This window comes from Drosophila mauritiana, chromosome 3R, assembly GCF_004382145.1.
Source record: "Drosophila mauritiana strain mau12 chromosome 3R, ASM438214v1, whole genome shotgun sequence".
Lineage (NCBI taxonomy): Eukaryota > Metazoa > Arthropoda > Insecta > Diptera > Drosophilidae > Drosophila > Drosophila mauritiana.
In genome coordinates this window covers 10,806,503-10,821,615 of record NC_046670.1, presented here as the reverse complement: position 1 = coordinate 10,821,615, position 15,113 = coordinate 10,806,503, and the positions used below count along the sequence as shown (strand labels likewise).

The 15,113-nt window shown below is 44.0% G+C and overlaps 3 protein-coding genes across 4 annotated transcripts; 2 read left to right on the top strand and 1 right to left on the bottom strand.

The window, feature by feature from the left end:
• Nucleotides 1–173: 173 nt before the first annotated feature.
• On the top strand, nt 174–8,654 carry LOC117145260 (organic cation transporter protein). 2 transcript variants are annotated; one of them, XM_033310843.1, is made up of 7 exons: nt 174–680; nt 2,464–2,655; nt 5,760–6,159; nt 6,622–6,889; nt 7,548–8,098; nt 8,161–8,306; nt 8,373–8,654. In XM_033310843.1, exons 1-7 carry the CDS (start codon nt 318–320, stop codon nt 8,463–8,465), a joined length of 2,013 nt encoding a protein of 670 aa, XP_033166734.1. In that variant the 5' UTR covers nt 174–317; the 3' UTR covers nt 8,466–8,654. The 2 variants fall into 2 exon arrangements, with proteins under 2 accessions (XP_033166734.1, XP_033166733.1); XM_033310842.1 differs by lacking the exon at nt 2,464–2,655.
• A 582-nt stretch (nt 8,655–9,236) lies between these two features.
• On the top strand, nt 9,237–14,361 carry LOC117142739 (translation initiation factor IF-2). Its single transcript, XM_033306910.1, has 3 exons — nt 9,237–9,393; nt 13,076–13,944; nt 14,012–14,361. The coding sequence occupies exons 1-3, from the start codon at nt 9,373–9,375 to the stop codon at nt 14,235–14,237; spliced, it is 1,116 nt and encodes a 371-aa protein (XP_033162801.1). The 5' UTR covers nt 9,237–9,372; the 3' UTR covers nt 14,238–14,361.
• On the bottom strand, nt 14,278–15,019 carry LOC117142741 (histone deacetylase complex subunit SAP18). Its single transcript, XM_033306912.1, has 2 exons — nt 14,836–15,019; nt 14,278–14,761 (listed from the first exon to the last, which is right to left on the bottom strand). Exons 1-2 carry the CDS (start codon nt 14,899–14,901, stop codon nt 14,375–14,377), a joined length of 453 nt encoding a protein of 150 aa, XP_033162803.1. The 5' UTR covers nt 14,902–15,019; the 3' UTR covers nt 14,278–14,374.
• Nucleotides 15,020–15,113: the final 94 nt, after the last annotated feature.

Below are 15,113 nucleotides of genomic sequence, written 5' to 3'. Positions count from 1 at the left end.
TACACAACGAGCTTTTTTTTCAATTAGTTGACAATTGAAAAAAAAGCTCGTTGTGTAAATACTTTTGACCACCTCTGTACTTTTGACCACCTCTGTAGCTTTCGCTCTTTTGCAGATTTACAGAGTGCTTATAACAGAGCTACAAACCGTTAACGGTTCCAGATCGACGCCGACGGCCGAGTTACTAACGATCGACGCGGTTTTCTACTTATTTCCAATCGATCGATTGGCGCACCAAGTGGAGTAATAAAATCAGAGTCTTTCGAAATCGCTTGATATCGTCCATATACAAGAACCTATATATATACCTCCTCGATATGAGTGGCGTGCTGCGTCGCGGTTCCCTGAATTTCGATTGTGTTGGCGGGCCGCGGGACAAGGGCAGGGGCAGCCTGGAGGCGAACCTGTATGGCGGATATCGCGAGACAAGGCCCGGCCCAAAGACTCCGGAAATCAGTGTCATAGCATTGGATTTTCGACGATATTCCGACGACCTGAAGAAACCACCTTCAGCGGAGCAAAGGGAGCAGCCACCGAGCAGGGATCTCAGCCAGGACGAGGACAGCGATGTGATATCGAATTTCCTGGGCCACTACACCCGCTGGAGCTTCCTTTGGACCCTGTTGCTCTGCCTGTTCCAGCTGCCCACCACTTTCCACCTGTTCATGTTTGTCTTCCAGGTGAGTTTCGGTTTTATGGCTTGGCAAATATTTGCCCAGTTGATTGCGTCGCCCAAAAAACATCGAAATCAAATATTTTTGTACGTTAAAACCACCCGCCCACCAATCCCCTCCTAAACTTCCCCGGATGTTCGATAGTTTGTGCTTAGACCGGAAGAAAACATTATGCAACTGATTGATTGATAGCTGTAAACTCTGTAAAGTAATTTGCACTAATAATAGGCGGCTAATTGGATGTGTATATTCATCGGAAAGGTGTTGACAATGAGTAGAAAACGAAAGAGAGTCTGGCATTACAAAACGTTATCAGCAAATGAGTTTGCTATAAACGAGTTACAGTAACAAAACAAGTGATAACACACTGAAGAGCTTGTCACTTGAGTTTGTTGGCCAGCAATCAAAGCAGCACGCATGCCAATTTTGGCCCAACAATTCCAGACCCACTTGGCTTTGATTTTGTTTTAAATATTTTTTGAAATGCCTCTTGACCTTCGAGCACCTTTGACCAACTTTCAGGGAGGCTGTCACAACACTGAGTACTTAGGAGCCATTTATCGGCATGCGGGTTGCGTGTGCATCATTTGCCTACGGTTTGAAGTTTCGATGCCACAGGTAATCAGCGTAATCATCGGCTATCGTGCTAATGTCCCACTGAAAAAGTAGACCCAAATCGAAGGGAGCTGAGCAAAAACCACATGCGACCTTGACACACACGATCTGCGGAACGGTGGGTAATAGAGCTTGGCCAGAACCAATGGCAAATGCAATGGTCATTCAAAGAACCCAAGAAGTTCGTTTGCCTGAGCACAGTTATTTGCAGAGGTTAATTATACCAATTGAGGGGCTGTAAATTGGGGAACAAGTGGGGGGAATGGTTAAGCTCAGCAAGTTGTGTGATGCAACTGAGACGAAGTGTTAGCTCATTTGGAAAAAATTATAAAATACTTAGAGGAAATACTTTGACATCCCCCAATATTATAGTTTCTAGTTTGCCAAACCCATCTATCAGCTTGAAATATTGAAGCATTTGTTTAATCATTTATAGAGACTTAATTGACTAGTAGCGAAATAGGTAATAAATAAGCGTTTTTTGATAAAGGCTATTGCACAGCAGGTACTGATTTAATTGTTTCTGTATTCCTCTATTTTCCTTGATAACCACTGTGTTATCTTGGGGAAGACAAACAATAACCAATTGTTTAAGACTGTAATCTATGAAAACTATTCGTGAATTTACATGAAGCAATCAGAAATAGACAGTCGCTGATAAGATAACGACTGTCGAACTGAAAGAAAGTTCGTTGCTATAAAGATTACTTTATGTTGGCCAGATGCTCCAAATGAAATTGACGCCTCGAAGTGTGTGCATTAGCCTTGTGGGTGGAGTTGGTCAAGGCACTCCCCAGAAAGGTCGACACTCTACAAAATTATAAAGTCATCAAGTGATTCTTTAATGACTCATTTGGCCGGGTGTGAAGACGGAGCTAACAAGTAATTTGACTATCGCAACATCGCGCCGTGTTCGGACATTATCTTAGGGCCCCCACAGAAATCTGAAACAACGGCGCGCCTGCATAAAAACCAGAGACACGGCCGAATCTCTCTGACACACGCACTCACGGCTCTCGACACCTCGGAGCACTTCAGAACGCCGGCCCACCGAATCTTGCATCCGAAACCAATTTGAATTTCATAAGATATTTTTCGAAAGTCAACATTCTAACTCAGTTGACGTGCAACGCACGGCTTAAACGGTTGCACTTCGAACCGGGCCACAATGGAGCTAACGGATGTGAGATCGGGCGAGGCCTCGCCCATGTTGGGCGATGGCAACATGGAGGACCTAGATCTGTTGCACACTAAGCTCCTCGAGCGGCTCTTGGGCTGCCTGACGCCCTGGCAGGGCATGTGGTGCGCCCTGCTCTCGATCTTCCAGGCCATCTGCACCTTCCACATATTCGTCTACGTGTTCCAGGTGAGTCGGTCGGCCTCTGGCCAACAACATGAGCCATCGTTGCGCTCCATCGCCTGCCACCTGTGCCCATCATCGCTGGCACCGCCACTGCCAACTAATATTGGCCAACTACAACGCAACCGCAATTGACAAGGTTCTGTATATTAGTGCCTCCTCCCCCAATGTCAGTTATCAGCGCGTTCCCGTGATAACGTGTATTCAAGTGACTGCGATTGCAGGTGTGTGTGCCACTCAAACCTGTTGCCCGTGTTCGCGCTCTCGATTGATTACGAGATTTGTTTCATTGAGCGAATTCGGATGCGGGAACTTCAGATACTTCAGTAAATGTGTTTATTGAACTGGATGTTTTACAAAGATCGATTGAATAGAAGAATCACTGAAGGTTTGCAATTTCATTGCATACAAACCAGTTGTTGCTTAAATGTATATGTACTTTAGGTATTATTTCTCTTCTTTTTGGTATTCTAACAAATAATTTTAATTACAAAAGTGCGCTACTTTATATTTTAACACACTCATGAGGCTGAAATGCGCCTTGGACTCTTCCACTTTAATTGTTCCACTTCTGGCTTAATTATTGACACACAATAATTGCCTGCGGAGTAATAACAAATTTGAACTGGCTTAGGCCGAAACAAGTTTGCAATATGCCCACTTTTCCACCCCAAAAGTCGATGATTGTTTACACTGATTTAATGGCGTAGATATTTGAAACACAGTCTTCGTGCTGAATAACCCTATCTTAATTGACTATGTCCGCAAATTGCACGCTTCTGTGTTATTTGCTATGAAGACGACAGCTATGTGGATTAGGCGCTGCGGTCGACACCATGACAACACGATTTCCCACCGTACTGGCAAGACTTTTCAATTAGTTTCCACTCCCAGCTGATCCATATCAGGTGGTGCCGGTGGTGTCGGCGGCTTGCTCCGAGTTCGAGCCAGCTCAAGGTTGGCTTCGAAAGGTTACTCTCTGCCACAGGCCAATATTGACCGCTAACTGTCTAAGTATATTAATTAAACAATAATAATAAAATGCTCAGAAATACCTTTGTAAGCCACACTCTGTCTGGCACACTGGTCTCCAATTCGCCGCAGAAACCAAATTCGGATTCAAATTCAGATTTAAAACAGCAATTCAAGTACTTTCTCTATCTAGGGTCAGTCAGATGACCCTGTAACAATTAAGTTAACGATCACCCATGAGCACCTAGACCACATGGGCGTTATATTGTATTTAACAATCGGGTTTTGTGCAATCAGAAAATCTCTTAAAAGATTATAGAGAACACATCTTAATAGTCAAATCAATTCAATACAATTTTATTGAACTTGTTTTTAAAGACCTGATCATTTTAATTGTCAAAAATAAGGCGGAGTTTGGGGAGTTTAAAATACTTTTAAGCAAAGTTAATATGCTAAAACAATGATAAGATTCTCAAAAAACCAAAAATATACATTTTTCAAATAGGATTATGACGCGATTTTGTTGAAAAAGGATCCAGGAAATGATTTGTATAACTCCACTGACGTCTTTCAAAGCCATTGAATGCAAATCGACTTAAACTATCCGAACCACTCAATTACGGATATGTCATTAACTTCATTAGAAACAATAGTATTTGTATTTGTCACTAATCGTGCCTTTACTTGCATATCTGAACTGAGATATCTATTATGCAAAGTTAGTCAGGGTGCTTGACCTGGTAAATCACCTGCAAGTTAGACTAAAGTCAGTGCTCATTAAAGGGCAATCAAATTTAGTAAGTTGACAAATAGTTTCATTGCTATGATTGTAAAGTAGGAATTACTAATAATTTGAGCCTTAACCAGTGTGCCTGTCAGCCTGTCATTAGAATAAAGCGCACTCTCAGGTGCAACTCGTGCATACATATCTGCAAACCAATTTATCAAGCGAAATTTACATGGGCCGCGTAGAGTCGGATCCAAAGTCGAGTGCTGCCCACGTTGTGGCACAGAAATCCATTGTTGGTCGAGAGTCTGTTTCGCTATGCAAATGCCTGAAACGTGACATGTAACCGACTGGCGACAGAACGAACAAGTGCCACATTTTACCACAAATGACATCAGAGCCTGCCACGCGATCAACGCTCGCCAGAATTCTAACCAAAAACCTGGGCGAAAAGGGAAAAGCTAGCAATGCACCTGTACCACCTGTACCGCCACTCTCATCGGCCATTAATTATTGAAAATGTTTCGCTTTCTTGCTACACTTCAACTTGAACTTGAAACCATTTCCTCGGAGCGCATACTAAATGCTTAATTGAGGCACGTTCAATGTCGGCCGAGGCTATCAACCTGTTGTAGGTTGTACTTGTTTATGGGTTCGATTATGGGGCGGAGTTTCGCAGTGGGCGGTGGATAACAACCTTTTCGATTGATAAGCCGCTTTCATTGATGCGATCATCAATCAGATGGCCGTTCGTGTTGTAACAACATTCAGTAATTTCAGCCGTGTTAAACTGTCACGAAACATTCGCAATCGAAACCCAAATGACAAATGGGGCTGCTGTATAACAAACTAACTGCGAGTTAACCGCAATCAACATGCGGAAGAAATTTAAACGGCTTACTACCGATTTAAATTGTGCCCGACAAAATGTTTTCCAGCCGCCTGATCTGCGCGATTCGATTTATGGCTCCGCAAGCTCTCAATCATCGCGTTCAAGCTTTGATTGGCTGCTTCGAAAGTTGGTAAGAGGAAATCTCTTATTTAGTGCACGTAACTACAAACGTGAATTGAATTCATTTAAATTCAAATTGTGTTGCCTAAATTCTGTCGAAAAGCTTCTTTTTGGATTTTTAATAGGATTTTTATGGGCGGAGTTATTTATGATCCTATGAAAGTCAACTCTTATAGAACTTGGATTCTTATAATGCGTCATTCGATCTCTTAATTCACTTAACCAGCAGCAGTAATTTGAATTTGGGTAAACAAGCTTACAACATAACTTCATTAATCGAACAATATTAATCAAACTATATTAATCGAACTATATTAATGAAACTCTATTAATCGAACTAAATTAATCGAAAAAAGAAATTGCATTAAATTACGCATAAAACCCTAATGTCTCTTATAGATTGCGCCGAAAGACTTTTGGTGTGCCCGGCCGGAGAACCTGATGCAGATGAGCGTCTCCGAATGGCGCAACATTAGTCAGTCCTCCAATGGCTGCCTGCTCCTCGATGTGGACTACACCCAGGTGACCTACGAGAACAACCAACTCATCAACTGGCCCGAGAATGCCACAAATTTGGGCTACCGACAGTGCTGGCACTTTGAGTTCTCCGACGAGGATGGATCGGCCAAGACTCTGGTGCAGGAATTTGATCTGGTTTGCGGACGCGATATCCTCAGCCTGGTGGAAACCTGCTTCCTGGTGGGCGCGGCAGCGGGAGCGGTTCTCAGCGGATGGATATCGGATCGCTTTGGCAGAAGGCACACGCTAATGGCATTCGTCACTATTCAGAGCGTGTTTGGTGAGTAATGCCCATTGTAAACTTAAGGGATACTCCTTATTCGTGTTTCTAAAATATTCTTTGAATACCACAAGAATGCTTAGAATTTGGAAAAATGCAAGACAATTATTTTAAAACGTATAATCGCGTAGATCCCATTTTTGCAAGTGCAGATTATACAAGTGAAATTGCAACAGTCCGATTAAAGGGCTGGAAGGACGAGTGTTCCTTTGACCATGACAATTTGAGTGGGATTCATTTTCTAATTGTCATTTATATGCAGCTTTGTCCGTGAATCCTTGGACTAACAGCTGCATTTGCGTTCGCATTTGTCCTGCTCTCTGGCCCGGCTGCGATTTTAATTGACTTTACACTCTTATTTACGTGCCCGACCTTGCCACTGACATTCCGCCAACCTCCGCCCCCTCTTTGGCCAACCCTTTTTGGCCACCGCCTGCATGGGTTCTCTGCTCTCCGTTGCAGGTGGAATTTTGGCCTTCTCAACATCGGTGGCCATGTTCATGTCGCTACGTGTTATAATTGGATTCGCATCAATGACCGTGACTGTTGTGAGCTTCGTGCTGGTGGTGGAGCTGGTCTCCGGCAAGTGGCGCACCATAATCGGCATTCTCAACATTCTGCCCGTGGCCATCTCCTATGTCCTCTCCGCCGGACTGGCCTACCTCATCCGCGACTGGCGGCACCTACAGCTGGCCATCTCCTGGCCGTGGCTAATCATGCTCAGCATTTGGTAAGTTCTGCGGGGACATCCTGGGTGGGGCAGTGCCATTGTGGGGCGTTTATTTGGTAATTGAAAAATCAGCTAAAGGGAAATCGAGGTCTCTTTATGCATTTTGCTTTGAGCTCTGATTTGTATCAATGCCTAAATGATATTTATTAACGAAATTTGTTTATTAATTAAATTCATGTGTTTCCTTCCTTTAATTAACAAATACTCTGAGTATTTTAGAGACAATTTTACATAATATATGACCTTTGATTATTAGCATTTTCTATACAAATAAATATGAAATAACAAAGCTACTTTAAAGGTAAACGAAAAACTTAAATCTATTAAAAATCCGCTTACTTTAGAATTCAAGCCCCAGATGAATGCATTTCAACTTGAAAGCGTAAACATTTTTAGCAGTCAGTCAACTAAATGAATTGACAAGATAAAACCGTACACAACACAATTGGTCGGATCAATTAGATTCCGGCAGGGACAAAGAAACCGTGTCCAGGACATTCCTCAGTGTTTATCCTCGGGTGCCAAGCAGACCACACAGAGCCACATTAGCTGACCGCCTTAGAAATGAAATGAAAAAATTCCTAAAAGCCAATAAATACCGGATCATGACATTGATTCTCACACCAAACCCCAACTATTCGCTTCCATTGCTTTTTAGGTTCTGGCTGCCGGAGTCTCCCCGCTGGCTTTTGGCCCAGGGCCGGCTGGACGAGCTGTGCGGGCTAATTGAGCGAGCGGCCCGAATGAATGGCACCAGCGCCAGTTTGCCCAGCAACTATCGCAAGACCCTAGAGGCGGCGGTACCGCGGGCGGTCCAATCTCCACCAGATGCAACGACCAGCGTAGAGTCGAAGGCAGTCGAAGCGGATGCACCGGATCCAAGTGCAAGTGGCCCTGTGAATCCCCTGCTGGTGGTATTCAGCGCCAAGTACTGGCGCACCACATGCCTAACCCTGGTCATCTGGCTGACCCTGATCATCATTTACTTTGGACTCACGTTGCACCTCAGCAATTTGGGTGGCAATATCTATATCAATAGTGCCGTGGCTGGAACCGTGGAGGCCGTGTCCATTTGCATTAGCATCCTGGTGGTCTTGAAAGTTGGAATCCGACGAAGTCTCATTGGTTACATGTTGTTGCCGGGTCTTTGCTGCTTAGCCACCAATTTGGTGCCGAATCAAACGGGTGTGATTGCACTAGCCACCATAGGTAAGTTTTTACCCTAACATCTTTGACAATAGCAATCTGTAAATGATGATATGTTCCCCCAGCCAAGTGTCTCATTGGAGCCAACAACGCCATCATTCCCACCTACACAGCGATGCAATATCCCACAATAGTTCGAAACTTTGGCGTTGGCATGGGCAACCTGGCATCGGGCATTGCCCTAATCCTTGTTCCCTTTCTCTGGCAACTGGTGGGTCCTCAAATCGTTTACCTGTGTGGTCTTTATTTTACCAATCCTATTTCCCCCACTTCACAGGAGCACATTGATCCCCTGCTGCCCTTGAATGTTATGGGAGTTTGTGGCCTGATTGGCGCCGTTGCCATCAGCCTTATGAAGGATGTGGTCTAACCAAGAGCTGCAATAGGAATTGGAATTTTAAGAGAACCAGAGCTGATTTTCCGTTTTGACATGCCTAACTGTGATATTTATTGGACCTTTGGGGACATTGCGCACCCGCACTAAAACGTTTCTTCTCATTCCACCATTAACACAGATTTTATATTGTTGATATATGATTTTATTTATACCTTCATTGCATTAAAAACAAAGTATTTTTATTAAATGCTTAAATAATTAGTATTTTGTAGTACTGGGTGTTCGGAATGTTCGGAATATAAAAACAATAAAATGGGTTTAAAACAATTAAATCGTAAAAGGTCTAAATAAACCGTTCCTATAAAAAGATGCTATAATACGGTGGGTTTGAAGCCTGTCTAACTTTAACACATAGCCGATGCATCAACCATTGCGCATACGCTCCGTTGGTAAGACTTTAGTTTGGTTGGTCTTAACTTAAAGCTTGGTGTCGAGCGTTGCCAGCCCACTGAATAATAAATACAAAACCGTTAAAGGCGGTAAAAGTAATTTAAAACTATATCACGTTCCCGGAGCTGTTCGAGACCAACCATTCTCATGTCCACAAAAGAGTGCAAAAAAAGAAAAAAACCAGGCTGCCCTGTCACTTTCGTTACTTCATCGAGAGATGCGCTCCACTTTTGGCCCGGTCATTAATTGCATATCCATGCCAAACACACGCCGCACATAAATTTTCCGCTGCTGGCCAAAGCTCCGTTTGGCGTTGGGGCTGGAGCTATAAAGCCGCCTGCGCACCTGGCGTGCCCAGCATTTCTGCGATCAACGGTTGGCCAAGAAGTACTACCTAGGTTTACCTGTGGATAAAATTATTCTTTTCGCGTTGCGGAAGTGTTACAAAGGGACAGGAAAGTTAAAAGGAGATTACCAGTCCAGATCGACCATGAAGATTCAACTAATTGCGGTAAGTTGGAAGTCAGAGGAAGGATCAAAAGTGTTAGTGTTCTCGGTCATGTCAAAGCCTCAGCATGTTAGTGAATCATAAATATGCAGCTGCCAAGGTCGTTTGGTTGCCAGCTTAAGGCTCATACTCGATCATAGATTGAGACATTGCTGGATATTTACGAGTATTTGCATTTAATAGAAAGTGCGCGAGTTGTGTTTACCTGTACCTGTGGCTCAATGCAATGCAATTAGCAATTAATGCTGGCCAATTGACATTTAATTTCGTTTGGCATCATAAAACTTAAGATCGATCTGAACAAAGGAACTCGCATCATAAATAGGCGATACAATCACCCAGATATTGGTTTTTCACTGTTGGCCAAAGAATTCCGTTTGAGGAATTACCAAACCAAGCCCTCGGGTCAGAAATTTTAACGAGCATTTGTTGGCTTAAAGCCCAGCTCCGCCTTAACTTTGCAAAATTCCCCCGGCCTCCATTATTAACCTGAATATTGGGCTCTCAAAATGGGCACACAATTGACTTAAGTTCAATTTGTTATGCTGCCAAAAATTATCAAAGATCTTTGCTACCGCGCAAAGTTGATGAATTGTCAATTATGTGATAGATAAATTATATTACTTGCAATACAATAAACAAAATCAATCAAAATAAGCTGGCGATGGAAACCATTTCTTAATTTAACTTGCTATTCACAAATTAAAAGATTAATTTGCTTTACAAACGTCAAGTAATTTAAAATGACCAATTATTAAAAATTGTGTTCCGAAAATACCAGACATAAAAAATTATTACTTTGTATATAAATATCCATTTTAAATGAAACTTCTTTATAGACTATATTATTAAATTTTCAAAACAAATCTGTAAAACACCATAAATCAGCGATTCCAATTAGATTTTCATGCTTTTGCTTGATTGATTGATTGACTTGGCCAAACTACGGACATGGCCTAATGAGCTTGCCAAAATTTGGACCAGAAAATGAATTGTTAATGACAAGAAAGACATAATTTACAGAAGTATTGTTTGGGAGCAGTTCGTCACGATACCATTTTTGTGCTAGCCCCGATTATGTGTATCAAGGTCGTTGGCGGTGCCGCAGCTAATAACTAGTTATGGGCGATTGGGATCCACAAAACGCACCCAAGGCGATGCAAATTCTCGGCACGCACGCTCCATTCATTTTTCAGTGGCTGTCGCTGCTGCAGATTCAGATTCAGATACAGCTACAGCTTCAGATACAGATACTTGCCCACACTGCGACGCATTTGGGCGTACTGTGCTGGGATTACGTAATGGACGGGTATATGGGAATATATGTATGCCTGCATAAATAAGGCTTTTATACATGCATAAAGTGTTACATATTTGAGACCGAAGCCGGCTCGAAAGTGCACTGACAACTATTCCAGCGCAACGAGTCCAGCGAGCTAAAAAAAAATGCCCGGTCGGAATAGGACATATTTTCGATTTCATTCCGCTGCTCATTCGTTCGTTCGGTCAATGGCCATTGGACAGTCAAGGCCGGGCCAGAAGTCCTTAGCCAAGTTATTGTTACTAATGATGAACCCACGGGAGTGGGGTCCGCATCATAAACATCTTTTGTTGTCTTTCACTGATGCTTATGATGATGATGATGAGAGGAACACCCACGTTTGCATTCAGCTCCACCTGGGCTTGGCTTGGCTTGACTTCACCTGGCTGGGCTTCAATTTGGGAACACCTTCCATTGCGAACAGTTACACATGGCTACGAAATTTTCGGTTTCCTTGAACTGAGACGCAGACGCAAGGCGGAGTCATAAAAGCAATTAAATCAAATCAAGTTCCCCTGCCGAGCAATGCACCCAAATAAATAGCTGCAAGTGTCTACCAGGCCTTGCGCAGTTTTATACACATATACACTTTTTTTTTTTGCTTTATCTGGCCTGGCTTTTATTAATTTTTAAGCCAAGTAGTTCACTTGACCAGGTAGTTGGTCAGCCAGCCAGCCAAGCCTCTGGCCACTGGAATGTTTGGCTTGAATGGCTGAATGGTTCCCCACACACACAAACAATACAAAAACAAAGCCATAGCTCAGATACAGGAAAGTAATGGTTAATAATAGTAAAAAATGTGTCGACTGCATGCATAACAAAATCTGCATGAGCCGAAGGCTTCATTGATTCGATTGATTATTATAAGCCGTAATAGTTATTTATGTTTGAACAATTGAATTATGTGCGACAGTTAAGATACAAACTGGGTTTATAGTTACTAGGAAATAGTTACTTAATAAGGAACTTAGTGGAATAATAGTTTGAATTTGATTTTATTATTTAAAAAGTTATTGTCCACCTAGCTGAACTCCAAATATAACAAAAGAAATAATTCAACTCAAATTTTGCTAAAATAATAATTCCACCAAAACCACGATTTCAATAAATAACCCTACTCTGGTTTCCAATCCTGCCAAGAACCCAAATGGCAACCGTAATTCCGTATCGAGTTTTATTCACTTCCCCAATCATTAATTCCTTTATATAAGCTACCATGCCAATGTGGGCCAAATTGTTATCTGATCTGTGACCAGATGGAAACCGAAACCGAGGGCGAAAAGCCATAAGCCGGCTAAAAATGCCCCTCCACCCGGTTTCAGAATTATGCAACTACGGCGAGTACTAATTAAAAGTTGTCGCACTGAAAATCGTGCTAGCATTAAGTATACGACTAGGCGGTCGGTCATTTGTCCTAGACTTTGACTTCTTTCGCGAACCGGAAACTTTTGGCCAATGTGCTTGCCACATGCTACATGCCGCATAACTCCGGCCATGCAAATTACGCAACTCAGACGCCAAAGTCTGAAATGTTTTCGTTTTTTTTCTTTCTGCTTTTGGTCTCGCTTTTGGCTTGGGCTCAGCTTGTTTTGGCTTTGGATTCGGCTTTTATGATCGATCGGCAGCGAGGCGGGGCAGAAATCGCGATTTGTTTTATGTTCCACATTTACAGCCATTACACAGTACTGCCACAGTTGTTGTTGTTGCTGCTGCTGCTGTGGTTGTTGCCACCGCCACACCGTTACAACTACAAATTGCTGCCGCAGTTGTTCATAAGCGGTTGATAAATTTGAAACCAGTTTACGAAGGTGCGAGTTGTGCAGTTAGCCAAGAAGTGCCACAAAAGTCTGGCTGCTGCAAGTGTGGAGCTTTTTACGAACCCCGTATTCGATTTAATTAGTAGTGGCTAAAGAAAAAGTTTGAGAAATGTTTGGAATATATATATGAGTAGGTCAATAAAAATTAGGCTACAGCCAAATATATAATGTGTGTACCTCTTCTATATTCTTGTAATACATATACAACATTTATTTCGAATTCCATATTTGTTTTTGGTCTTCTTGTGAACTCATTGACCAATTAGGTTTCAACTAGATGTACCAAATTCTTACTGTTTTCCACCCCCAAATCGGAGAGTGATGAAAATTCTAAGAAGTCGTTGGGCAAGCAGCATGCCAAATATGAGCATGTAAAACTAATTTCTTAAGAGGGGCACTGCCAAAAGCGAATCAACAGTTAGTGGCAAATTGGCCACGTGTGGCACGCGGTGGCCAAAGCGGTTGGAACGCCTTGTTCCGGCAACTGGCACAGTTGATACCCATTTGGAATGCACTAATCACATACATTTTTCCCCTCCGAATCCAGCTCGTTTGCAGCGCGATCGCTTTGACAGAGGCCCAAAACTATCCCCCGCGTCTAAGCATTCCCGGAGCGGTAGCATCACCAGGCCCAGTGCCCCACCGACAGCCTGTGTTGAGAGTACGCCGTCCAGGAGCTTCATTACGCCAGCAGAATACCATACTTCCAGCGGTGACGCAGCGCATCGCCATTGAGGAGCCTCGTCCTGTAACAGAGTCAGCGGAGGATGAGCAGCCGGAGCCATATCTGCCTAATCTTCTGCGGGAACAGCAGCTGGCCCAGGCCCAGCAATCGCAGTTCCAGCAGGCAGCTGCCGCCTTCCTGGCCGGCCAACAACCAGTTGAACAACCCTCGCCAGTGCAGCAGTTCCTTCAGTCCGATGACTCACAGCCGGCGGCCATCCTGCCTCCTCCTTCTTCTCGGTTCCCCGCCGAACGCCCATCTATTCCAACACCCTTAAACCGTCCCGCCGCCTTCAATGACTTTGGCATCGGTCGGTTTGAAAACTCGCAGAGATTCGGCTTGGAGCGACCTACTCCCACTGCAGCAGCGCCACCACCACCGCAACAACAGCCCCAGCGGGTGGCTGTGATTCGAACGAGACCAGCGTCTTCCGCTGCCCTACGACCTGAACCACCAGCACCACAGCCTGTGGCCAGGCCACGCCCTAAGCCCGTGCAGCCGCGTCCTATCATTGATCAAAATCAGCTACAGGATGATCACGTTGACCAGCAGCAGCAGCGTCGCCGTCAGCCCGTTTCCCAGACCATTCGCAAGTGGCGTGAGGAAAACGAGGATGGAAGCATAACATGGGGCTATGAGAACGACGACGGATCCTTCAAGGAAGAGCTGATCGGCACCGATTGCATCACCAAGTGAGTAACACATATTGAATCCAATCTCTGTATGCCATTATGCTTACCCAAACTTCTCGTTTACCAGGGGAACCTATGGCTACGTTGATCCAGATGGCAACAAACGTGAGTACCACTACGAGACTGGTATCAAGTGCGATCCTAACAACCGCAACAACGAGGAAGAGTTACAAGAGAACGGCTTCGTCAACTACGAAGAGAATCGCGCCGTGCTGCCCAATGGCCTGGAGATCGACATGACGCAGTTGGGCAAGAAGAAGTCGAAGCGCCCGAACGGCTTTTACAGGAACTGATACTCCCCACAACATATAGTCCCTTAAGTCAAGCAGCTCGTAGTTCGTCTTACTTGTATTCCACTTATAATTATGTCCATACTCCATTGAGTGTCAAGTGAAAGATTAAAATGATTAGAATAGATGAAAGTGCAGAATCAGTAGGGACGCTGGCGCCGGACAGTAGGCGGCAGTCGGTTGGGCGGAGTAATCGAGATGTCCAGAAAGTCTCCAATGCTGAATTTGGCCTGAGCAAGTGTCTTATTATCATCGATTCCTTTTTGGCCCGTGCAGGTCACTCCGATTTCGCGCATCTGGAAGTGATTGCTCCGGAAGTTGGGGTACACGACGGCAAAGTCAAAGTAGGTGCCCTTCTTCCGGGTATCCGGATTGACGTCGCGCACCAGGGAGGTCAGTTCGTGGAGGGTGGCGTCCTGCCAGGTGTATATCTGGAGCTCGTTGTTGGGCACATTGCCGAACATATACTCCGACACAGAGTGGTGTCGTCCCGTAGAGCAGAAGACGCGCAGCAGCATAGGACAGGTCTGAAAAATACATAAACTTATTAACATATCTAGAGCAAGCGCGAAGTAAACATGGCCGGTGCCACCAAACAAACCTTCTCGCGGTCAATCTGCTTGACCTGCGTCTTTTCCTCCACAATCATAGACTCCACGTTGGCCATGTCTCCTTGTTCTGCGATGTATCCTTACTTATTTCCTTAATTTTAATACAAAATTCACTTTTACTGCCGAATATTTCGGCTTCTCTTTGCTCTTTTCGATAAGTATATAATCGAATGCAGCAAACCTATCGCACATCGCCGAATGTGACCGCTTGTCGCATACCTATCGGGTTTCAGGCCAATCGATGTTTCCAGAAGCACCAAAATTCACC

Coding starts and splice junctions, on each gene's coding strand:
- LOC117142741 (XM_033306912.1), bottom strand. CDS start 14,901: ATGGCCAACGTGGAGTCTATGATTGTGGAGGAAAAGACGCAGGTCAAG. Junction 14,762..14,835: donor AGCAGATTGACCGCGAGAAG/GTTTGTTTGGTG, acceptor TGTATTTTTCAG/ACCTGTCCTATGCTGCTGCG.
- LOC117142739 (XM_033306910.1), top strand. CDS start 9,373: ATGAAGATTCAACTAATTGCG. Junction 9,394..13,075: donor TGAAGATTCAACTAATTGCG/GTAAGTTGGAAG, acceptor CTCCGAATCCAG/CTCGTTTGCAGCGCGATCGC. Junction 13,945..14,011: donor GGCACCGATTGCATCACCAA/GTGAGTAACACA, acceptor CTCGTTTACCAG/GGGAACCTATGGCTACGTTG.
- LOC117145260 (XM_033310843.1), top strand. CDS start 318: ATGAGTGGCGTGCTGCGTCGCGGTTCCCTGAATTTCGATTGTGTTGGC. Junction 6,160..6,621: donor CACTATTCAGAGCGTGTTTG/GTGAGTAATGCC, acceptor TCTCCGTTGCAG/GTGGAATTTTGGCCTTCTCA. Junction 6,890..7,547: donor CTAATCATGCTCAGCATTTG/GTAAGTTCTGCG, acceptor ATTGCTTTTTAG/GTTCTGGCTGCCGGAGTCTC.